Source organism: Tamandua tetradactyla, chromosome 11 (assembly GCF_023851605.1).
Source record: "Tamandua tetradactyla isolate mTamTet1 chromosome 11, mTamTet1.pri, whole genome shotgun sequence".
NCBI classification, from domain to species: Eukaryota; Metazoa; Chordata; class Mammalia; order Pilosa; family Myrmecophagidae; genus Tamandua; species Tamandua tetradactyla.
In genome coordinates this window covers 40,407,141-40,431,718 of record NC_135337.1, presented here as the reverse complement: position 1 = coordinate 40,431,718, position 24,578 = coordinate 40,407,141, and the positions used below count along the sequence as shown (strand labels likewise).

The following is a 24,578-nucleotide window of genomic DNA, read 5'->3' as shown; positions in this document are numbered from 1 at the left end:
TAAGAATAACAGACTAAAATATTTACCGAATGACATGATTTCTGGGATTAACTTCAAAATAATCGTGTGTATAGCTGGGGGGAAGGAGGGGCAGCAGAGTGGGATTCTATACGAACAAGACTGGTCATGAATTGGTAATTGCTGAAACTGGGTGGTGGGTACACAGGGGTTCATGACTTTATTCTCTGTTTCTGTAAGACTTCATGTAATAAAGTTTTAAAACCCAGCCTGCTCACCCAGAGCCTACATGGGCCTTACAGGATATGACTCCTTCCTATTACTTCATCCTTATCGCACCTCTTGCTCTCGCTCATTAACCACACTCGCTCCACCTGCAAACATGCCAGTGTGTCCTGCCTCAGGGTCCCTACACTTGCCTGGAGTGATTCCAACCAGTTTTTACTCAAGAGTCTCTTCATCCCTATTTTAAAATCAACTTGTCCTCCTCCTTTTTTGCTTTGTATTTTTGTTTAAAAATTAATCTATTTAACAATTCTTACCCAGCCTAAGCCTGGGGCCAGTCAGCTTCTTTAACACTTAGCCTCATGCCTCATGTCTCTCCCCACAAGAGGTCAAGCTTGCTGCTGCCTTAGCTCCTGCTTCCTAAGGTGCCTGCTAAACGGGCCCTCGTGCCACTGTCCCCAACGCCACCGTGGAGGAAAGAAATGACCACCACACTTTCCAACTTATGCCTTTGCTCTTCCTATTCCTCTCTATTGCACTGCAAATGTTCTGTTTGCTTCCTCTGCTTAGTTTAAAATTAATCTTGGAGTGGGCTCTGAAATACAGTATTGATATATCTTAGAATATGATTTACCAACTTGAGACAGAGGAAAATATCAGGCGCAGTAGATAACAGTAATATATGGGCATCCTGAGAGCAACTTTTTTTTACACTGTCACCCTTTGGCACAGAGTCTCTTTATCACTCAAGATGAGGAGGCTGCTCTAAGTTCTTTGCCCTTAGACGCTAAGTAAAAATCTTTAATACATGTACTCGACAAAACTGTCGAGGCCTATCCTTTTATTTAATACAGTACTTAATATGTTAAGCGACTCCTGTGAATAAGACCATATTTAAATGTGAAATAAGCCAAACACTGTATGATTTAGTTCCAAGAAGGCAGGGGCAGCACCTCTACCTTGCTCACCAATGTATTTCCAGCACCTAGCATGATGCCTACAAAATAAACATTCGTGGAGTGAATGCTTCAGTCCACTAAATTCTTCTAAGTTTTTACCACTGCTAACACTCCAGGCATGCCAACTTCTCCTCTGTAGTACAACTTGAGCAATATTTAGAAATATGTGAAAATATCACTTATAGATTATTACCTATGTTCAGACACACAAGAACGTGCCTGGCAAAAGTCTGAAGTAGAAGGAGAAGCAGGAAGAGATTTAGTAAGTTTCAATGTGCAAGCTGGAGACCCATTAGACACATTGTGAGGCTTCTTTTGCCGTGGCCTGGAGTGTACAGTAAGATTGTCCCGATCAGAACCTGTTAAAAAAAAAAGACAAAATAGTACAAATGGTGAAATAGTAAACATAATGACGGCAATTAATTAAGATGATTCACTTACAGTTCTACATGAAGTCTGAAATATAACAAATCAATCTGAATATCCACTTTAGCTCTATGCATATACTCTCATGATCTTTGCTATGCATATTCTACAAACATTTACAAGAATCTAGTTTTAAAAATATTATTTCTAGTAATTCTTAACATCATCACATAGATGCATGATCATTTCTTAGTACATTTGCATCGTTTAGGAAAAGAACTAGCAAAACAACAGAAAAAGATAGAGAATGTTAATATAGAGAAAAAAATAAAAATAATAATAGTAAAAAAAAAGAAAAGGAAAAAGAAAAAAACAGACGAACAAACAGACAAACAAAACAAACAAACAAAAATATTATTTCTAGACTGTAAATCGTCAAAAACTTGACAATATTACACTCACAACAAAAGTTATTTCCGGTATGCACTGTCATATCCATTTTGGTGACAGCAAACTAAATATTAAAGATGATTTTTAACTCTAATCAGAGACCTCTTCTTATTGGCACTCTCTAAAGTTTTACATTACTAATTTTAGTATTTTATTTACATGTACTTTTAGATTAAAGAGTTTATGAAATACTCACTTTCTGAGAAGGCACTAAAAAGTTTCATATTTTCTGAGTTCTGGTGGTCAAAGGAAGTCATATTTAAAAACTGTTGTTTTAACCAACTGGCTCTTTCTTCTTCAAATGCTTTTCTCTACCACATAAAAAGCAAACCAAAGAAATATGGATCAATATTTAAACATTCTGTAAGTCAACATTCAATTGTCATTTCAAATGATTTCTCTAGCTATCTAAGTTTGTTTGCTGGCCATCCAGACAGTTATATTTCTCAAACCAAATTAATTAATCAAGAAAACTAAAAACTTTCATTTACAAAAATCGTATTTAAAAAATAAAAATTCATGTGTTTTCACCTAATAAACCAACTAATCATTATTTTCACTTCAATTTTGAATAAATTCATATGTATAATGCAAAAAATGGTACAGTGTACAATACAAAAAATTGGAACACAGTATCAGTATAAATTTTAAACACAGATTATAAATATAAAATTACATACTGCAGCAAGTAAAATCATTGCCCTCCCCCCCTATGTGGGACATGACTTCCAGGGGTGAATGTCTCCCTGGCAGTATGGGAGATGATCCCCAGGGATGAGTCTGGCCCTGGTGTCATGGGATCAACAATGCCATCCTGACCAAGAGGGGGAAAAGAAGTGTACAAATTAGTTATCAGTGGCTGGGAGAGTTCAATTAGAGTCAAGAGGCTACTCTGGAAGTCACTCTTATACAAGCTTCATTTAGACATTGCTATCTATCATAACCTGCCAATCCTAAAGAACACCTAGGGCAATACATAAGACCTTGCAAAGGTTTCATGCAATAGGGTAGCTTTCCAGAAGCCTACAACCTCCAGATGGGTCCCGGGACAAGGTAAGTCCTGAAACCTAGAGGGACGAGTCTCTCCAGAACATTAACTAGATCCATCTCCCCACCCCATATTACTGACACCCCTTCCAACATGAAAAAGTTTGAATGGGCACAGCCCAAATACCCCTAAAGAGTGAGAACAAGATCAAAGTTGATGGTGGAATTATACAGAAGGTCAGGTTTAACAAACGAGTATGACTGCTTTATCATTATTTTGATATCTCATTTAGTCTCCAGTATCTTAGAACAGCTAGAAGTAAAAACTTAAAATTGTGGAATTATAATGCATACCAAACTCTGAAATCTGTTCTACAACTAATTGTGGCAATGTATTTGAAATTTATTGCTTTTTTGTACATGTGTTATTTTTCACAAAAAAGAAAAAAAAAAGATTGTGACGATAAAAAAAATATTTATTCCGATAAAAAAAATATTTATTCCTTCTCGCCTCCGAAGTCCTGGAGCAGCCAGAAGGGAAAATCTGAGATGATGGTGTGGTGGCTAATGACAAATTCTGGGATTTGTCCTGTAACTAACTACTTGTTGAAAAGTACTTTGAAAACTACTGCTTTTTTCTTTCTTTGCTTTGTATATATATTATAGTATACAATAAAAATTTTAAAATTACATACTACAGAAAAATATCCTACGTTGTACATGAGCCATTGTAAAAAAAAAAAAAAGGCTATATGGCTTCATCAGGCATTTCTCCATCCTCCAACACTAAGCACCAGGAGCTACCACTTTTAAACCACAAGAGGGCATATGCAGATTATATCAAATGCCCCCCTTCTGAACTGCTGATGATTCCTAAACTCAATTATCCCCACCCCTCAAGCTCTCTCATCTTCCTTTCCTTCCTTCACTGCCTCTACTGTCCCCCAGGGACCAGGGAGACAGATCTTCAGACAGGGAAAGACAACACAGAACTGGGAGGAAATGCAAAACAGCAAGAGTGTTTCCTGGAGTCGTGCGGGAACGTGGGTTCAGAAACAGGTAATCCGATAAGAGAAGTGAAAACGCTGGTGCAGACTGTTTTTGTTTTCTTGGGAAAATAGATACAGATGAAAGAGATTTTTACAACTGCAGAGAACATCTATGTCAGCTTATTAAAAATAATATATTTTTATTCATAAATATTAATACAGAATCACAAGTCACCAGACATTTGAAGAAAACAGCATAAGAGAAAAAGCCCAAGATAACTCAATAGAACAACCGATTAGGATAGCAGAGAAAATTGAAGAAATGGAAGAAAGCTTTTAAAAATTATAATATATATTATCAGATAGCTATATAATCATCTGTAAAATAATACAATGCTAAAGAAAAAAAAGCAAAAAAATAAGGACATTATTAGAAACTTTAAAAAGATGAATTCTGAGATAAAATTCAGTAGACTAAATAATAAAACTGACCATGCTAAAGGCCAGTATAGTGATACACAAGTAAAGTTTGAGAAAATGTCCAAGAATTTAGAACAAAAAAGATAATGGGAGAAAAAGAGGAGTATAGATTCAGGACACCAAACATGCTTCTAATAAAAATTCCAGAATGTAAAAGAGGAGTCAAAGAACAGAAGAAAATTTCCCTAAGCTGAAAAACTAAAGCATCTCCAGGTTGAAAGAATCCATTACCATATCCAGACATATCCTGGTAAAATTTCAGAACTATTAAGAACAAACAGAAAATTCTAAAAGCTTCTAGAGAGGGGGAAGAAAACACAATAGGGTATCTACAAAGTAATGTAGGTGTATCACAATCAGGCTTCTCATTAGCAAAACCAATCACTAGAAAAAATGCAATACCGCTTTCAAAGTTCTGAGACGAAAACTTTGAAACTTAACCAACAGCATGAATATATTTTTGGATATTCTAGAATTCATAATATTAATCAATCATGCACTATTTATGAAAAAAACCTCAAGAAGGCTGTGCTGATTTGAAAGTGTTGTGTACCCCCAAAAAGCCATGTCCTTTAATCCTGATTCAATATTGCAGTGTGGAAACCCTTGATTAGGTTGTTTCCATGGAAACTGACCCACTCAATTGTGGGTGTGACCTTTTTTTATTTTATTTTTTTCTATCTGGGGTGTGGCCTTTGATTAGATGGAGATGTGACTCCACCCACTCAAGGGGTTCTTGATTCATTTCCTGGAGTCCTTTAAAAGGGGAAACATTTTGGAGTAAGCTCAGACGCTTGGAGAACAGTTGCTTCAGAACCGACAGAGATGCAGGCATTTGGAGATGTTTGTAGTGCCAACAGAGAGAGCAGATGCTTAGACACAGACGTTTGGAGATGCAGAATCCAGCAGACATTGCCATGCGCTGTCCCATGAGGTGCTAAGCAAGTCAGAACCCAGAGTTGTGTCCCAGAGGAACCAAGTGAAGGCCCACTGACACTTAGAGAGGAAACCACTGGCATGAGACCTGGAAGCAAAAGAACCAGAAACAAGGACCAGCAGCCATCAGCCACGTGCCTTCTCAAGTGCCTTCCCAAGGTATCTTCCTCTGGGTGCTTTAGTTTGGACACCTTTATAGCCTTAGAACTGTAAATTTGTAACCTAATAAATACCCTTTATAAAACATTTCTGGTATATTGCATTCCAGCAGGATTAGCAAAGCAAAAACATGGGCAATCAAATAAAATGAAAAAAAGAATCCAAGAAAATGAGATATAAGAAACATGGCAGCTGAATCTGCTTCAGGATATCATAAAGGAAGATACACAGAAGGTAAAACAATCCATCAGATAACTGATACTACATGGAAGATTCTCTTCTGATAGAAAAGTCTTAATAAATAAAACATTTTCCCTTTTATGTGTCTAAACTTATTTGATGATAAAATGAAAAATATTTACAGAATCATGATATTATGAATGTTGCTCTTAGTTTTCAATTTTTCAGCTCAACCTCAGATAAACTGGATTAAATTCCAAAACGGAATATAAATGTGATTGGCCTGACACTGAAAATTAATACCACCAACAAAAATTGGGAAGTAGAGGGCCAAGAGAGGTGGAACAAAAGGGCACTATAAAAATTTCCTCATCTTTCACCGTAAGGATAAACTTATACTATCTGAAGTTGAGCAAACATGAAATTAAGCACATTATTTATTTAAAGTAAAAAAAGGCAACTAGGAGAACAAATGTATCAATATCATAAGGAAATCACACAACGTGGTAGAGGAAGAGTACAGGTGGGAGGTACTTATTTTTCACTGTGGGGATCAATAGGCTAAAGCCAAGAAAAAAAGGCTGAAGTATTTTAAAGTTAAAATTGTACTTGCTTGAAAAATTAGACAACAGAAACTTAAACAGTGGTTACCTCTGGGGAATGAAACTGGAGATGGAGTAGAAAGATTTTCTAATTTTCAGCTTTTTGTATTTGTTGAGTTTTAGACTTTTTTTCCTTTTAACTTTTTTATTGTATAGTATAACATATATACAAAGCAAAGAAATAAAAAAGCACTACTTTTCAAAGCACTCTTCAACAAGTGGTTAAAGGACACAGATCCCAGAATTTGTCATGGGCTACCATACGATCCTCTCATATTTTTCCTTCTAGCTGCTCCAGAATATATGAGGCTATAGGGCTTAAATAATTTTTTATCATCACAATCAACTTTTTTCCTTCTTATTTTATGAAAAATAACATATATACAAAAAGCTACAAATTTCAAAGCACAGCACCACAATTGGTTGTAGAACATATCTGAGACTTTGATATGGGTTACAATTTTAGGATTTTACTTCTAGCTGCTCTAAAATACTGGAGGACTAAAAGAGATATCTATTTAATGATTCAGCGTTCATATTCATTTGTTAAATCCTATCTTCTATGCATAACTCACCATGAGTTTTAGATTCTCTTAAATATCTTCAGACATTACTTCTATAGTTTTTGAAAGGGAAAAAATAGGCAATACATTGTTAATATAAATAAAGCTGCAGAAGCATATAAATATATATATTTATATATATATATAAAACAAAACTCAAACTGTTAATTATTTAATGCACACATCTCTGGGTAAAAGACTAGAGAGAGATGGAGAGCTTTATTTTTTATCATAGCTCTTTCATTTCTTTTTTTGTTTCAACAACAAACATACTCCAGGTTACACTGTCTTCTGACACTACAGCTACTGAGAGTGGATACATAACATGCCCTACAGAGATCGCGTGTGTGAAGCTAAATGTTTAATAGTATAAGGCCAATGAATACTTTTATAGTTTTTTAAAAGAAATCTTCAATTTTCAAATATGGTAAGGGCAAAACGATACCCTTCTATAATAGTTCACGTGCTTAGCCTTCCCCTTCCATTTTAAAAGTTATTTTTGAGGTCACTGTTTACAAAACAAAGAAAAAAAAAGCAAAACTTTAGATTAAAAAAAAGGATATCAAAGAAACAATGAAAAGAAGAATTTAGACATATTCTACTGAGACCTACCCAACACTTTCAAAAGCTCTACACGGGAAGCTAATTATTTTAAATACCTCCAATCCAAGGCGAATAGCAGCTTCTGTAAAGCTCCGTCTTTCTCTCTCAAAATTCTTTTTTTGTTCTTTGAATAGGGACCACTCCTCTTTGAGGCGCTCCTTTTCTTCCAACAAATAACAGTCCCGCAGCAGTGAAGTGGTATCATCATCACACGCAGTAGTGAGCTGCTGCTATTGTAAGTTTAAAAACAGTGAGTTCCAGAGGGTCCCTGCAACACTCCAACAAGTTGAAATAGGAGAAAACATGGGAAGGCAGGTCAACACTTCAGGAAAAGGACAGAAATTATAAAGAATCAGAAAGCTAGCTGAAGATTCTCATTACCCAAATGCTACTATCCCAACTGGCAAAGCACTAACTACTTAAGCAATGATATGCAGTGTATCTGTTAGCAAGCAGAAAAGGACTTGGTTTAAAAGGTGGAAGAAAAGCCAAATGCTATAGATCTTATGCAATAAAGGAATAACATCTATCAAGATTCAGTAAAAATTTGGTCTTTCATAAAGCTTTAAAAGGTGACTCACATTTACCTGTAAAAGTTGCTGCTGAGTTTTGATCATTTCTTTACACTGCTGAATTTCTAACTCAAGTTTTGCAGTTTCTTGTTCATGGTCATGTCGTGAGATTACATCCTCATCATTAAAACCTTCTAAGTTTACCTTTGAAACTACCAAAAAACCAATAATTTGAATAAGTTTTACAGCCACCTTTTGATTTAGTGTTTTTGAACATATATTTAAAAATCAAGGCTCTCAGAAGTTGTTCTTTAAAAAATTTCATAAACTACAATAAAATTAAACTTACATTTTAACACTATGAAAATTAAACAAAAAGTAAAGCAATTATAAAGGGCTCATGACAATTACAAATTCTTTTTATTCTGGGACTAAATGATATCCTCACAAATAGAACTCAAATGCCAACATTTAATTTATAACCCATATTTTTTCAAAACTGTGTCCTAATTAAAAATGGACAACCTGGCTATATTCACAGAAGAGAAAAATAATTAATAAATTCATAAATTACGTTTGTGTTGAGACTGTTTCAAAGATCAATGTGTGATACCAGTCTTGTTTCCTGGTATTAAATTCAACAAATATGGCGTCCAAACATATTTGCTATTTACTAATGGCCAGTAATAACTGAAATCAATAAAATCTCATACAGACTAATTTTGGCACTACAGGAATAGTAACTTTGCTGATTGCTCTTTATTCAATTGAAAATAAGCATTGGGTTTGTGATTTTGACAATTCAGAATAAATTTTCTTTAAGTAGACATCATTTACTGGGCACAACCTTGATTTTCCTGATTTAAAAGCATGCAAACTTTGTTTTCCAAGTATGAAATAATTAGGAATATGGTCATTGACACAGATCTATCTGTAATTACAGGGAATGATGGTATCTATAATAATACACTGTTAAGTTAAAAAAATCAAACAGCAGAAAATAAACATAATATTCAACTTTTGTGCTTTATATATGTAAAAAGTAAATGTATATTTGCATATGTATAGAGAAAAATCTAAAAGAGGTACAAATTGTTAAGTATTACTTATAGATAATAAAGCTGAATATTCACTTTAAATACTTCTGAACTGATGTTTTGCAATAAACATCCATTATCTTGAAAATAATTTTTAAATGATTATTAAATTGTGCATTCCTACACAATTATTCCTAGATAAAAATACACAATTATCTGTATAAGAATACACAATTATCTAGGAATAATCAAGAATAAAAAATTTTTATATATAGTATATTATGATTAGTATTTCTTGATTTTCAAAATTCAGTAAAAGTTAATCAGTTCACTTAATTCAATAGTATAATATACTAAGAGCAGATGATACATGGTATCCTCTTTTCAAAAAAAAGACTCATCTGAGAGCAAAGTTTACTTTTCACAGTGAAGTCCAAACCTCCCCTCAACAAACAGGCACTACCTTGCTTTTGAAAGCATTGAACTGAGTTCAAATACTTCAGCTCTGAGCCCACAACATGGCTTTCCAAGTGACTAGAGAAAAATAAGAACTTAAGTTTGACAATTACTTTGCTTGCATTAAGCAGGTAGTTACCTTGGTTATCAAGTTTTTCTACATGATTTTTCAAAATTCTCCACTGTTTTCTGATGCTGTTCGTGAGTTGCTCTCTCACAGTTTCACAGGAAAGGTCCCACATACTCTCTCTACTCAGTTCCCCAGCATCATCTTCAACATCAGACATAACCTAAGAGTGGTGAAAAATGAAAAGGAAAGACCAGTAAGCATCTCAAAATGGCTTTACATAAGAAGAAGTAATCAGACTGACTGCCAGAGAGACCCACCAAAATCATTTCTGTGCTTTATCTTTGGCATATACATATAAATATCTTGAGAAAAAGCAATATTGAAGATAGAAATCCCCTAATTCAGGTCTCTTCAAACCTGAATTTGTATTCAAATATAGTTAGTGATGAGTCATGGAGCTGTTTGATGAAGAGATATTCACTACTTGTCTAATGCTGTTGGGCGCTTTCACATGTTATTTAGCCCTCACAATCATGTCACAAAAGTGGGGAAACTGAGGCCTTTAAGAGGCAGAGTAACTTATGTGGTGTCACACAGCCAAGAGACAGAACTGAGATTTGAAGTTAGATCAATCTGTCTCTAATCTGGACTGCTTAAACAAACATCTATGAAATAATCTCCAAGGTAAAAGCAATGTCAATCCAAATTTCTTCATATGTTTTTTCCCTAATTTCTTCATATGATTTTTTCTTATACGACTGGAGATATTTTTCTTTGTATTCAGCCAATACATGAAATCATGAGGAAATGCACCAAACTGTATTGATGTATGATCATACAGAATCAAAGCAAGATAAAGAACAAGGGAGAATACTACTAAAGCATATATTTGTCATAATAATCTGCATCTATAGAAGATGGTCCCGATTTGTTATAATATTTGTGAAGATGGATATTCTCATCTATTTAAACATTAAATCTTGCTGAAGAATAAAAGAAAGGATGAAAAGAAAGAAATAGTGATTGCACTGCTCTCACACGTAGGTGGAGCAGGAACGAGGGGGTTGCAGAGTGTGAAGAACTGCATTAACAGGCTGAGTCAGCAGTGGGCTGGCTGAGGTCAGCACCTCCAAGGCAGAGTCGGAGCAGGTAGGGGAAAGGCCCAGGGTGTGGTTCATGATGATTCTAGTTCTTGGCAATCAGTTCTCTGGGGCTACTTGCCAGTAACTCTTCCCCCCAAGTCATATCTGCTCTTTCATACATTTTAAAGCATACCAGAATACTACAAATCCGTTGTAAAAAGAACAATGATTACTGCACATTCCCTGACTAAATAAAACTCACAAAATGACTAAATAAAACCCTAAACCCACAAAATGGGGGGACGGGGGGCGGGGAGTTCATTTAATCCAAATTTTGGGTACATATTTTGGCTACAAGTAAGTATACAAATAAATAAATGAAACTTGGATGCTACCTAGGCATTCCAAAGTTACATTTTATTCTTCTTATAATGTTCCAAAATCTTTCTTAAAAAGGAATGGGTGAATTACTTAATTTTAAAGAAAGAGAAAAGGTGCTAGAGAAATGAATCTTTTAAAAACAAGAAATATATTTAAGAGGCTGCTTCTCCAAATTTAAACTGAATTGTGAAAAATTATAAGGATGCTTATATGCAATGTCAGACTAATGGGGGGAAATTTATCTTCTCAATGTTAAAAAGAACATTCAGATAGTATTTAAAAAAAATTTAAAGAAAACAACATATACACAAAAGAGGGTGAGTGGGATGGCTTATTGTTGGGCTGATTTGCAATACTACAAAATAAATATCCTCAAATATAAGTGGAAAACAAGCTTGAGGGAATGGCTGGTAAACAGCATTTTCAAGCAACATTATATTCAAATTTTAATCACTAATGTGAATTTACTTTACTCAGAATTTAAGCTTATATATGAAGCAATTAAGTGAAAGAACTTTTCACCATTTTCTTACGCAACTTGTTTTTTTTGGATCTTTGCACTTTTCTGCATATATTTTCCCACCTGGACTGGGTGCTTTGACATCAAAAACCCCTACTTATTTAAGATCTAGCTCAAATGTCGCTTTCTCTGTGATGCCTTTCTTGAGTTCCATGTAATTGTTTTGCTTAACACACTGAACCATCCTATTATAATATAACATGTGTGACAATTACTTCTCTACGTGTCTGTCTTTCTGCAGTAACAACTTCTTGAGGGAAAAGGTCAAAATATTTTTAGACTTTTTTTTCCAGGGACTAGAACACAAGGCACATTTGATCATTTTTTTAATTGAACAATTAGCTGGTTCCAAAGTTAACAAAAGCTTTGCGTGGTATGAAAAGTGAAGCCTACATTTAGGTTGTGTAACAAAACTATTCAGAGGATATTTAGCCCGGTGATTAAGAGCATGTACCTTTGAGTAAGACAGATGAGGTTACAAATCCTAGCTCTGTCATTAACTAGCTGTGTGATACTGGACTAGTATTCTCATCTATGAAATGGGATAATTTTAGTATCTAAATCATTAAATTATTATAATGAAATGAGACAACGCTTACAAAATACTTATCACAGTGCTTGCAAATCAATTAAGTCCCTGGAAAATCATGTCCATCATTTGCCAGTGTATGTCTGGAAACATACAGGAACCTTTTGTTTTGTTGTTATAATGACTGGGAGTAGCACACAAAGTGTTCTAAAATATTAATAATATTCTGAGAATAGCTACCTAGTTGTGATAGTTAGGTTCAGGTGTCACCCTGGCCAGGTGACAGTGCCCCATTTTTCTGTTTCTGTGGGCTTAAATCAGCAGCATATGAAATTCATCTATGGCTGATTACATCTGCAGTCATCTAAGGGGAGTGACTTCTGCGATGAGTAAGGCTTAAAAGGTGAGGCTGAAGAAAGAGAAACAGCTCAGTACAGTCCAGCAGAGCTCAGCACAGCCCAGCACCATACACCTCCGGACTCAAACCAGTTCAGACCCAGGTGTTTAGCGATGCAGAAAGGAACCTCCCCAGGGGAAAGCCCTTTGACCCCAGAAGCCCAGCAGACTTGGCTGTGCACTTTCCCAAATTAGTAAATTTGTAACCAAAAAAATCCCATTTATAAAAGCCAATCCATCTCAGGTATATTGCATTCCAGCAGCATTAGCAAACTAAATTACTAGTGTTTTAATTGTCCTAATTAGCAATTTGAAGACTATTAAAGAGAAAAAGCTACTTACAGCTCCTGTGCCATCATCAACTCTTTCTCTAGGTCTCTGCTTTTTGGGAGAAAGGAGAGAAATCATTTCCTTTTTCATTTGCTGAAGAACCTTCTTAAGTTCAGCATTTTCCAACAGGATTTGTTTCTGACGAAATTCATAATCATTCAAGAGAACTTTATACATTTCATCTTCATTCCTGAGACAGAAATGGACAGTATGAAAATGCAGAATAGAAAGAAAAGTCTGGTTAAATCTGTCAACCTAAATTAGACTTTACCTGGCCTCAGTTTTACCAGTCCTCCAGGAGCCTCTCTTTCCATCAGCTCTCCCCACGTAATTTAAAACATCCATAGCTACAAACATAAACAGACAAGACAAAACCAATATTTACTATCTATATTTAAGTGTTTAAATCCTAATATACTCTGAAGCGGAAGTCAACCTGTTAGGATTTGCACTGAAATAGCCCTGGCTTCAAGTTCTGATTTCATCATTCGTAAGCACTCTGATCTATGCAAGTTACTTAACTGCTAAGCTTGTTTCTTCAACAGAATGGGAATAACAAAAGTACCTACCAAAGAGTTCTTGTGAAGATTAAAGGAAATAATAAAAGTTAAGTTTAATGCAGCACCTGGCACACAGAAAGTACTTAAGGCTATTTTATTATAAAAAAGTTTTGTTTTTATTTTCACTATTAATTGTATTATTAACAGGAGTTGGCAAATAGTAGAAGGGTAAGGGGCAAAAACACTTGAAAAAGAATGAAATGGGAGGACTCATGCTTCCTGAGTTTAATGCACATTATGATGCCTCTGTGGTCAGACAATATGGTACAAGCATAAAGATAGATACATTGATCAATGGAACAGAAATGAGAGCTTAGGGACGAAAACAGGGATGGGAACAGATATTTGCACACTGATGCTCATAGTGGCATTATTCACAACTGCCAAAAGATGGAAACAATTCAGTGTCCATTATCCAATGAATGCATAAACAAAATGTGGTAAATACATATAATGGAATATTACTCAGCTGTAAGAAGGAATGAAGTTCTGATGGATGTGACAACACGGATGAACCTTGAGGACATCATGTTGAGTGAAATAAAAGGACAAATATTCTATGGTCTTACCAATACGAACTAATTATACTATGTAAACTCATAGGCAGAATTTAGAATACAGGTTACCAGAAGATAGAATGAAGCTAGAGAATGGAGATGCTTAAGATGTGCAGAACTTTTTTTTAATAGAGCTGTGAAACATTTACTTTTTTTCCACCTAGACCTACAACATCAATACATATAAATAAATTCTAGTGTCTTTTTCTTTTTTATTATTATTTGGGAAAGGGAGAGGTAGGGAGAGAAATATAGGATAAGGGAAAAGGGCTGGAGAACAGGTGACCTTTTTGTTTTTAATTTCTTCTCTCAAACAGAAAGTACCGTCATTCTGAAAGCAGGTACACCTGAAGGGTACATTTTGTTTTTAACAGCATCCAGGACCGTTCTGAATTTTAAAATGAGAAGAAATCTTTTTCTTCTTTTCACAAATAATGTGCATTCGGATCAGGTATGAGTGGATGTATTTCTAAACTGTACAGGCAGAGATGAATTTGTGTGGCTTCAGCAGACTCAGACTCATCCAGGGACAGCCTGTCAACTGTGGAAGTGTTGGGGGCAGAGAGGAGCTGCAGTCAGGGCATGGTTGATCACAGGTACAGAAAAGAGGGTGTTCACATGGGGAAAAGATGGAGAAGTGGATGAGGGATATAGGACAGACAAATGTCAGTCACCCCAAGTGGGCAGCCCTTTGAGAAGGGACTTGAGAGTTAAGATTCAGGAGTGAAAGAAGAAGAAGAAAAAAAAAACGGTAAGTAAGCACTGAGGGTAAAGGCAAGAAGGGGAGTTGCTAAAAGTTATAAATCATAAAGCCTTTCTGAATAAAACTGTCCTTTCCCTAGATGACATCAGGAATGAGACACTGGAACCCTTTCCTAGGTGTTTCTCCCACTTCCTTAAAAGAGCAGACAGCAATAAGTTAATTCTACTGTTCTTAAGATGCTTCTTTCTTCATGCTCTATAGGGACGAGAGTGAAGGACAGGGGATGCTACACTACAGACAAGGAGCTCAGAACCCAGAGACAGAGCGGTTGTCACACAGCCATGGTGACATCGAGGCCACCCAGGACCCCAGCCCAGCTCGCGACCGCTGGAGGGGCTGCCTCCGCCTGGGGCACATCCCAGCCCTCCTACTGCACATTCTCTGAGTCAAGTCTTTGGACCCTCCTACTATAGGTAAATGGCAGGTTAGTTACTCTAAAAACATCTGCGAAACATGAAATTTCCCCTCTCTTTTCCTTGGAATGACAGAATCTGGGATGATTTCCTTTGTTTCTTATTTAAAAAAAAAAAGTATGAAATGACTCATACATAACTTTGCTAGAGGTACTCTGTGGATTTAAGATGCTGTCCTTTTTTTGGAAGCTGCCCAGATTGCTTGGGAACCTGGCTGGCCTGATGACCCACACTCACCTGTGAATCCTGCCCCCGCTGTCTGTACAGACCAGTGAGGGTGACACTGGCTGCCCAGCTTAGGGGTACCTCTGTCCCAATAACCTGGGTCTGTTGCTGGGAGCAAAGAAAAAAAGAGAAAAAAGGACTAACTCCCAGCAGCCATATAGACCACACACCTTTGCTGAAGATTCGACCAAAAAAACTATCATTTTTTCTCTATTTCATCCTTCTATAGATGAAAACTCTTGATTTTCAGTAACAAGCTGTAGGAAGAGACACAGGAAAAAGTGGCAGGCTCAGGAAGAAGAAATAAAAATGACACATTGATGGAAGGTTTTGAGGAAAGGAAGTAAGTATGAAAATACAGCAGCTCCTAAGGAATTGTGTGGCAGAGCAGGCTGGTCAGAGCCTGTGGGTCCTGTCAGTTCATATCATCTAGGCAAAATTTGGTTTACACCAGATATTCTCTATTTCCATGATTCACTTCTGGTGCCTGGGGTTCAACATATCAGCTGGCTTTAGAAGAGTCCAGGACAAAAATTCTGTGTAATTCTTACGCTAAAAACATAGTCAGCTTCACTGGGCTACCCATAGGCCCGTGGGGTTATCAGAGGAGGGACTGGAACCAGACAGAGAAGTCAGTCTAGCTCAGCTTTGTTCACAGGACTGCTTCCAAAGCATAGAGCCGAGCATCAAAAATGCTCATAATCAGTGCCTTAAGTAACTTCCATTTCTTTCTGCAAGTAACCTCAAGGGTTAACTAACCTAGAAGAAGCAGGGAAGAATATTCTTAAGAGTCATATCTTAAGGTATTGCAGTGACGTATCAAATGAAACAAGAAAGAGGCTATGGAAACTACTGGAGACAGAAAAGGTGGTAAGGGAGAGGTGGCGATGGACATGTAAAAAGTTCAGCTATACAGGGGGTGCATGGGTGGTTCAGTGTAGAATGCTCGCCTTCCATGCTGGAGACCCTTCAATTACAGGACCATGTACCTCCCCCCGTCCCAAAAAAAGTTCAGCTATAAAGACACAGTTGGCTTTTTTCATTTTCTTTTCCTTTCCTTTATGTAAAAACCACAGCTGCTTTTTAAAACAAAAAGCTTCAAATTAAAAGGACCCTGCTGCCAAACCACTCTTTCTGGGTACAGTAAGGCTGGACTGGAAGCCAAAGCAGGGAAGGCAGCACTGCTGAAAGTGTCCTGGCTGTGAAGAGCAGGATAGAGGGAGGAAGTGGGGAAGAGAGGAGATTCGAGGAATGGGGTTATGCATCAAGATGTGCGAATTTTTAACTAGGTTGAATTTAAATGAGTAGAAATGGATAGCAGTGATGGTAGTACATTATTGTGAATATATTAACTGTGCTGAACTGTGCGTGAGTGTGGTTTAAAGGGGAAGTTTAGTGTCATATATGTCACAGAAGGAAAGCCAGATGTTTAAACATAAGAATGTAAAACTCTGTAAATCTTTAAACTGAATTATCTATCTGTAAATCTTTAAACTGATAGATGAAAACGGTAATTAACAGTACAAATATAAAAAATTTCCTTCATAAACTGAACAAATGTATGGATATAGTACAACGAGTTAATAACAGAGTAGTATATGGCAAAAACTCAACTACTGCAAACTTTGAACTACAGTTAACATATTCATCAACAGTAACAAATGTACCACACCAATGTTAGGGATCAATGATAGGGAGAGATGGAGGTGCAGGATATTTTGGGTGTTCTCTTTTTTCACCTCCTGGAGTAATGAAAATGTTCTAAAGTTTGATTGTGGTGATGAATGTCCAACTATGTAATGACACTGTGGGCCACCGATGGTGTACTTTGGATGGACTGTAAGGGGTGTGACTGTATGTCAATAAAATTGCATTAAAGAAAAGAGTTATTTCATTATTATCCACTACTGTGCTGGTTTGAAAGGACGTACGTATCCTAGAAAAGCCATGTTTTAATCTTAATCTCATTTTGTAAAGGTAGCTATTTCTTCTAATCCCTATTTAGCACTGTACATTTGAACTTTAATTAAATCATCTCCCTGGAGATGTGACTCAATCAAGAGTGGTTAAGTTGGATTGGTGGAGACATGTCTCCATCCATTCTAGGTGGGTCTTAATTACTTTATGGAATCCTATAAAAGAGAGATTCAGAGAAAGCAGAAAAAAATGACACAGCCATGAGAAAGCCACAACAGAGAAAACCACAGCACCATGAAGCAGAGAGTCCACCAGCCAGTGACTTTTGGAGATGAAGTACGAAGCCTCCTGGGGAGCCAGCGAGGAAGCTAGCAGATGATGCCATGTTCACCATGTGCTCTTCCAGCTGAGAGAGAAACACTGACCATGTCTGTCTTTCCACTTGAGAGAGAAACCCTGAACTTCAACGGCCTTCTTAAATCAAGGTATCTTTTCCTGCATTGGACATTTCTTTAGACTTGTTTTAATTAGGACATTTTCTCAGCCTTAGAACTGTAAACTAGCAACTTATTAAATTCCCCTTTTAAAAAGCCATTCCGTTTCTGGTATATTGCATTCCAGCAGCTAGCAAACTAGAACTATTAATCTATTATTATCAGGAGTTGGCAAATTGTGGTTTGTGCCCAGCTACCTGACTCTGTAAATAAAGTTTTACTGGAACACAGCCATGTCCCTTTATTTACACATTGCGGATGGCTGCTTTTTTGCTACAATGGCAGAGTTGAAAGGTGTAACAGACTGTAGGCCCCACAAAGCCAAAAATATTTATTATTTGGAACTTTATAGAAGACGTCTGCTAAGCTCTATTATCACCATTATCATCAAAGGGATCTAAGCCCCTGATAGTAGTAAAGTTTCTCCTGTCATAGGTGAGGATAGGAGAAGGTGACAAGAGGTGGCAAAAAGATGAGAATGTGTAAGTTATTGTCATTTTAGAGCTAATAAAATCATTACGAAACTATCACATCGACTTGTGTTTAGATGAGGAACTCTCATAAGGAAACTGTTATTGGAGTTAAATTCTTAATAAATTCCTTTAATTAGATGTCGCATTTTATATCTCAAGACTTTTACCCTGCTTTCCTTTATGAATGATTATGAGGTTAACCAATCTTAAAAATCAATGTGGGGACGGGCCACGGTGGCTCAGCGGCAAGAACGCTTGCCTGCCATGCCAGAGGACCCGGGTTCGTTTCCCGGTGCCTGCCTATGTAAAAAAAAAAAAAAAAAAAAAAAAATCAATGTGGTCCAAGTGAGATTAAGATTTATTGCCTGAGAATACCCTCCCCAAAGATTTCCAACTCTGTCTTCATTGCTTATCATTTTCATTTTCCTATTTTCAATAATTTTTAAACTAAAACATTCAAATAAATGCAACAGCTCTACTATACAGAATGACGATGATGTGATTATAACACTGAACTGTTGGTGGCAGGCAGAGTGCACCACGTGATGTCTTGGAATGTCTGCTCACCAGCGTTTATATAAAAGTTCATATTCAGTTTAGGAAAGAGAATCAAGGGGTATCACTGAATAAGTTAAGAGGACAGCCTGCAATCCATTTGGAGACCATTCTTCAATAAATAAATGCATGGACTTCTTTCTTGTCCTTGCATTTTATCACACCAGCAAAAACTATTTATGTAGCTCTACTTTATAATCTACACTATTTATCTGAAATTACGTACATATTTGAACATAGCTATAAATTAGTTTTCAAAAGGATAGTTCTAGAAGTATATCTTAGACAAGTATATCTTGGACACACACAAGCATAACTTTTACAGTCCATTCTTTTGAGGTAGTAGCTTCAAAAATTCATAGCTAAACTTATAAAGGTGCACAAAATTGACATTAATGGTTTTGTCTGACAATTTTCTGAGGCCAACTCTAAAGTAATACTTCCTCTGATATTCAGGAATTGATTCTAATTTTTATTAATTTTCTCAATTCTTGCTGTAGAAAATTAGAGTGTCCTCTAGCTTAGTTTTCCTCTAAGCATTAATCTATACCTGTCATGTTAATGCGATGTGAAGTTTAATCCTTATATGCAATTAATAAAGCAAAGCAAAATTACTTATTTTGCAGTAGTTAGCTGTCTCAATTTCTAGTTTATACAGATATAAAACCATATAAAATCAGTTGTATAAAGCATGGAAATGACACTGTGAGTTATTATGGTCAATCCTTTTATATTTCTTAGCATAACATTAGCTTATTTATCCCCTTAGCTGTATCTCAGACAGCTAATCCTTACCTATTTTTTTATCCTTCTTGTTCATAACAAGTTGATGTAGACGTTCCTTTAGTTTATTATATTCACGTTCTTTTCTCTTCATATCATGATTATATTGAGTAGCTCGACTTGCAATGATATTTTGTAATTTTTGTACCTGAAAAAAGCATTTTCTATCAAACGGGTTTCTATAGGATTCATAATCCCAATTAAAATTGGCAAATTCAAAAGAGAAAAGAAGTCCTAGTAGTCACCTCTTCATGTAACAGTGTAAAAAATTCTAGGATTCTTCTTTTTCCATAAGCACTGGAAGTCACTTTCTTAAAAAAAAATTATATGAAACATGTAAAGTTTTCATTTTTTTTAATTCTGCAGTTACCAAATATGCTAACTTTCTAAATTATCTTGTACTATACCCTTCACCTTATATATAGGCTCAGATAATTTAGAGGACAAAAACTCTTCTAGAAGAATTAAAGCGATTAAAGTTTCATATGAAACAAATAGAACTCATCTGATTATTTTTAGTGTCTTTGTATTACTGCCTTGTAATTTATTTCTTATCAATCTGTGACAAGTTGTTATTAACCAATGGAACATTAGAGCAGGTCAACAGGCTCTTTTTTTTTGGTATGCTGTACAGTAGGGGTCACATTTCATTCTTTTTCCATGTGATTATCCCATTACTACAGCACAAATTGTTGATTTTTTTTTTTTGCGTGCATGGGCCAGGAATCAAGCCCAGGTCTCATGCATGGCAGATAAGAACTCTACCACCGAACTGTGTAGAGTTCAGGCTTATTTTTAATCTGATCAAAGCCACAGTTATCAAATTAGAATAAGTCTAAACAGCAGAGAGAATCCAATTCAAACATTTGCAGAGTGCCCACCATGTGCCAGGCACTGTTGTTCAATGCTTAATAACTTCGACCACTTCTCAAGCTGCTCTTGATAGGAAATAGGTTCTAATTTTCACAGACATTCTCAATCCCTGCCAAGACGATATGGTCAACTTAATCCCTGCTAAAGAACTGTATTCAAACCATTTAAGTGTAACTAACAGAACGAGTCAAAATTTTCTATGAAATAACTCAAGTAAATGTATAAGCAATCTTGTTGGGTTACTTAAGATACTTAAGTATCCATGTACTAAATATACTATTAAATAGTCAAATATGGTAAAACAAACCTATCTAAATTACTACAAGTGTCTTCAAAACAATATGCTCCCCTAAAAGTCTTTAACTATATATAGCTACATACACAACATTGAATATAAGTATTACATTTTTACAGTTATCACATGGTCAAGAATTATACTGTGGAACAATAAAAAACATGATGGTTTAGTATTACATAAATTAAAGAACAATACTGTTTAATGCATTAACTTTATAGGTTTAATACTAAATAAACACTAAAGCAGAAATTAGAATAGAATTATGACATCTTTTACCTCAAATGAGATTTTTAATGTGAATTGCTTTTAAAAAAATGCAAAAAACACCAATAAACTCTCTGTCCATTTAGTCAAGTAACTGCTTGTTTGGAAGAAAAATGTCAGTATGTAAGATAATGCAAACGGCATGTCAAGTATTAAGAATATTTACAGCAGTGAATACAAGATCTGCATTTAAAGCACCTGTGTGACCAAGAAAAATGGAGAGTGAATGTGAGTCCAGGATGGATGGTATAGTATGCTGGTTGTTAAGAGCTATCATCTAGTATATTAAGTTGAATGGATCAACTTGGGATGGCAGGGAGTGGGTAGGGTGGCTTCCTGACCTCTCTGTTATACATGGTGCAATACTGTACACAAGGATCCACCATACCATTTTGATAGAGGATGAATAATTTTTTCTTTTTTGTACAAGTATACACTTGTAAAATGGCTCTTATGGTCACCTCAGATTGCAAACAAGCAAACAAAAACACAAAAAGTCCCTTGATCTGCAATAACAACTCACCTCATCCTTCTCATTTTTAAGTAGCTGAAGCAAATTTCTGTTCTTGCATTGTAGCTGTCTATCTCTTTCCTGAAGCCCAATCATTTCTCTCCTGGAGGTTTCCAACTGTTCCTAAAACATTTATATGCAATCTTGATTAAAATGAGCACAGGATTCAGACAAGTGCATCCTTAAAAGATCAGTAATAAGAAGCTATTCATACTAGTGTTTATGCTCTACAGAAGTTTAGTAGTCCACAAAAATGTTTAAAGCAATTATTATAAACCAAATTTCATCTATGTATAAAAGAGCCTTATTCCCCCTTCAAAGTGGTTCCCCCACAGGCTCTTTCTCCCTTATTCCAACGATGCTGTCACTGAACATTTTTACTATTTCTTTTCAACACTACCTCTACGGCACATTCCTCTGACTATCTCTTCAGAGATACTGATATCATCATCTTTTGAGAGGAGATCAAGCTTTGAGAAAGACTGAAAGACTCAGAGTTAATTCTGAAGACAGGCGACCAAGCAAAATGACAAATCTTCAGGTAAAAAAGGCAGGACTATAGCTTGATACCATTCTCCCTTGCAGGTATTAAACTCTCAGAAGATGTTTTCCAAAGATGAATGGCAGATCCCTGGAATCAGTATGGGATAAAATGGCCACTTTTAATTTCATTTCACATGGTTCCTGAGGAAATGTACCAAGCTCTGCATAAGGGCATTCATATGGAGTAGTTTTTAAATACCTGTCCCCCATATGAAAGTCACTCAAGTTATGTGATAAATTACCATAATAACTTGAACAATCTCTGTAACAATGGCTCTCAAGAGAATATAGAAAATTTAAGAGTATAACATGGACAACTCTAAGTTTGTCAGAATTTTTGGTATGCTCTTCTTTGGAGGGTTGAAAACTTTCTATCATACCGAACAACTGGTATGGCTAAACTAAAGGGCGCTGGGCCAGTAGATAGGTCTTATAAATGTAAATCTGAGATTTATTTACTCAGTGATTATCAACACTGTTCCTGAATTCATCAACCTCTCTGCAAATCTGCATCTCTCCAACATTTATCTAAGTGAATTATATACCACACTCTCAGTAGCTTAAAACAGAGATATCTTAAATTTATGACTCCTTCTTATTTCCCAAATTTAATCTGTCTTAAATCCTACCTATTCTACCTCCTAAATTTTCTTCATACCTCATTCTTATTTATTATCCCTATTGACACTAGTTTAAGTCCAAAACATCTCCAGGATGGAAAGCTGCAAAGGTCTGCTAACTGGTGTCCTTTCTGCCAGGCCTTTTGACCCCACAATATCCACTGCAAATATAAATCTTCACTTCCCCATCTATTTCTCCATTCTATTGCCAGAGTGGAATTAAAAATGCCTTCCTTAGACTAAATATAGTTAAGACGTCAATTCTACCTAAATTGATTTACAGATTCAACGCAATACCAATCAAAATCCCAACAACTTATTTTTCAGAAATAGAAAAACCAATAAGCAAATTTATCTGGAAGGGCAGGGTGCCCCGAATTGCTAAAAGTATCTTGAGGAAAAAAAACGAAGCTGGAGGTCTCACGCTGCCGGACTTTAAGGCATATTATGAAGCCACAGTGGTCAAAACAGCATGGTATTGACATAAAGATAGATATATCGACCAATGGAATCGAATAGAGTGCTCAGATATAGACCCTCTCATCTATGGACATTTGATCTTTGATAAGGCAGTCAAGCCAACTCACCTGGGACAGAACAGTCTCTTCAATAAATGGTGCCTAGAGAACTGGATATCTATATGCAAAAGAATGAAAGAGGACCCGTATCTCACACCCTATACAAAAGTTAACTCAAAATGGATCAAAGATCTAAACATTAGGTCTAAGACCATAAAACAGTTAGAGGAAAATGTAGGGAGATATCTTATGAAACTTACAATTGGAGGTGGTTTTATGGACCTTAAACCTAAAGCAAGAGCACTGAAGAAAGAAAGAAACAAATGGGAGCTCCTCAAAATTAAACACTTTTGTGCATCAAAGAACTTCATCAAGAAAGTAGAAAGACAGCCTACACAATGGGAGACAATATTTGGAAACGACATATCAGATAAAGGTCTAGTATCCAGAATTTATAAAGAGATTGTCCAACTCAACAACAAAAAGACAGCCAACCCAATTACAAAATGGGAAAAAGACTTGAACAGACGCCTCTCAGAAGAGAAATACAAATGGCCAAAAGGCACATGAAGAGATGCTCAATGTCCCTGGCCATTAGAGAAATGCAAATCAAAACCACAATGAGATATCATCTCACACCCACCAGAATGGCCATTATCAACAAAACAAAAAATGACAAGTGCTGGAGAGGATATGGAGAAAGAGGCACACTTATCCACTGTTGGTGGGAATGTCAAATGGTGCAACCACTGTGGAAGGCAGTTTGGCGGTTCCTCAAAAAGCTGAATATAGAATTGCCATACGACCCAGCAATACCATTGCTAGGTATCTACTCAAAGGACTTAAGGGCAAAGACACAAACGGACATTTGCACACCAATGTTTATAGCAGCATTATTTACAATTGCAAAGAGATGGAAACAGCCAAAATGTCCATCAACAGACGAGTGGCTAAACAAACTGTGGTATATACATACAATGGAATATTATGCAGCTTTAAGACAGAATAAACTTATGAAGCATGTAATAACATGGATGGACCTAGAGAACATTATGCTGAGTGAGACTAGCCAAAAACTAAAGGACAAATACTGTATGGTCCCACTGATGTAAACCGACATTAAAGAATAAACTTGGAATATGTCATTGGTAACAGAGACCATCAGGAGTTAGAAATAGGGTAAGATAATGGGTAATTGGAGCTGAAGGGATACAGACTGTGCAACAGGACTGAACACAAAAACTCAAAAATGGACAGCACAATACTACCTAATTGTAATGTAATTATGTTAAAACACTGAATGAAGCTGCATCTGAGCTATAGTTTTTTTGGTATGTTTTTTTTCTGTTTTTTTATATATTTTTTGTATTTTTTATTTTTATTTTTTCTCTACATTATCATTTTATTTCTTTCTCTGTTGTCTTGCTATTTCTTTTTCTAA

General features: G+C 36.0%; 1 protein-coding gene across 10 annotated transcripts in view; it reads right to left on the bottom strand.

Moving 5' to 3' along the window:
• The window catches only part of SSX2IP (SSX family member 2 interacting protein), a 48,279-nt gene that overhangs the window by 2,517 nt on the left and 21,184 nt on the right, over positions 1–24,578 (bottom strand). For 6 of the 10 annotated variants that reach the window (XM_077120436.1, XM_077120441.1, XM_077120446.1 and 3 more), the window contains exons 5-13: positions 21,469–21,579; positions 19,523–19,658; positions 13,042–13,117; positions 12,783–12,960; positions 9,602–9,752; positions 8,039–8,181; positions 7,514–7,687; positions 2,155–2,269; positions 1,336–1,501 (exon numbers count right to left, since the gene is read on the bottom strand). In XM_077120436.1, coding sequence (XP_076976551.1) covers positions 1,336–1,501; positions 2,155–2,269; positions 7,514–7,687; positions 8,039–8,181; positions 9,602–9,752; positions 12,783–12,960; positions 13,042–13,117; positions 19,523–19,658; positions 21,469–21,579 — 1,250 coding nt within the window. The remainder of the gene's footprint in view (positions 1–1,335; positions 1,502–2,154; positions 2,270–7,513; positions 7,688–8,038; positions 8,182–9,601; positions 9,753–12,782; positions 12,961–13,041; positions 13,118–19,522; positions 19,659–21,468; positions 21,580–24,578) is intronic. The other 4 variants (XM_077120443.1, XM_077120444.1, XM_077120440.1 and 1 more) reach the window with 3 other exon arrangements.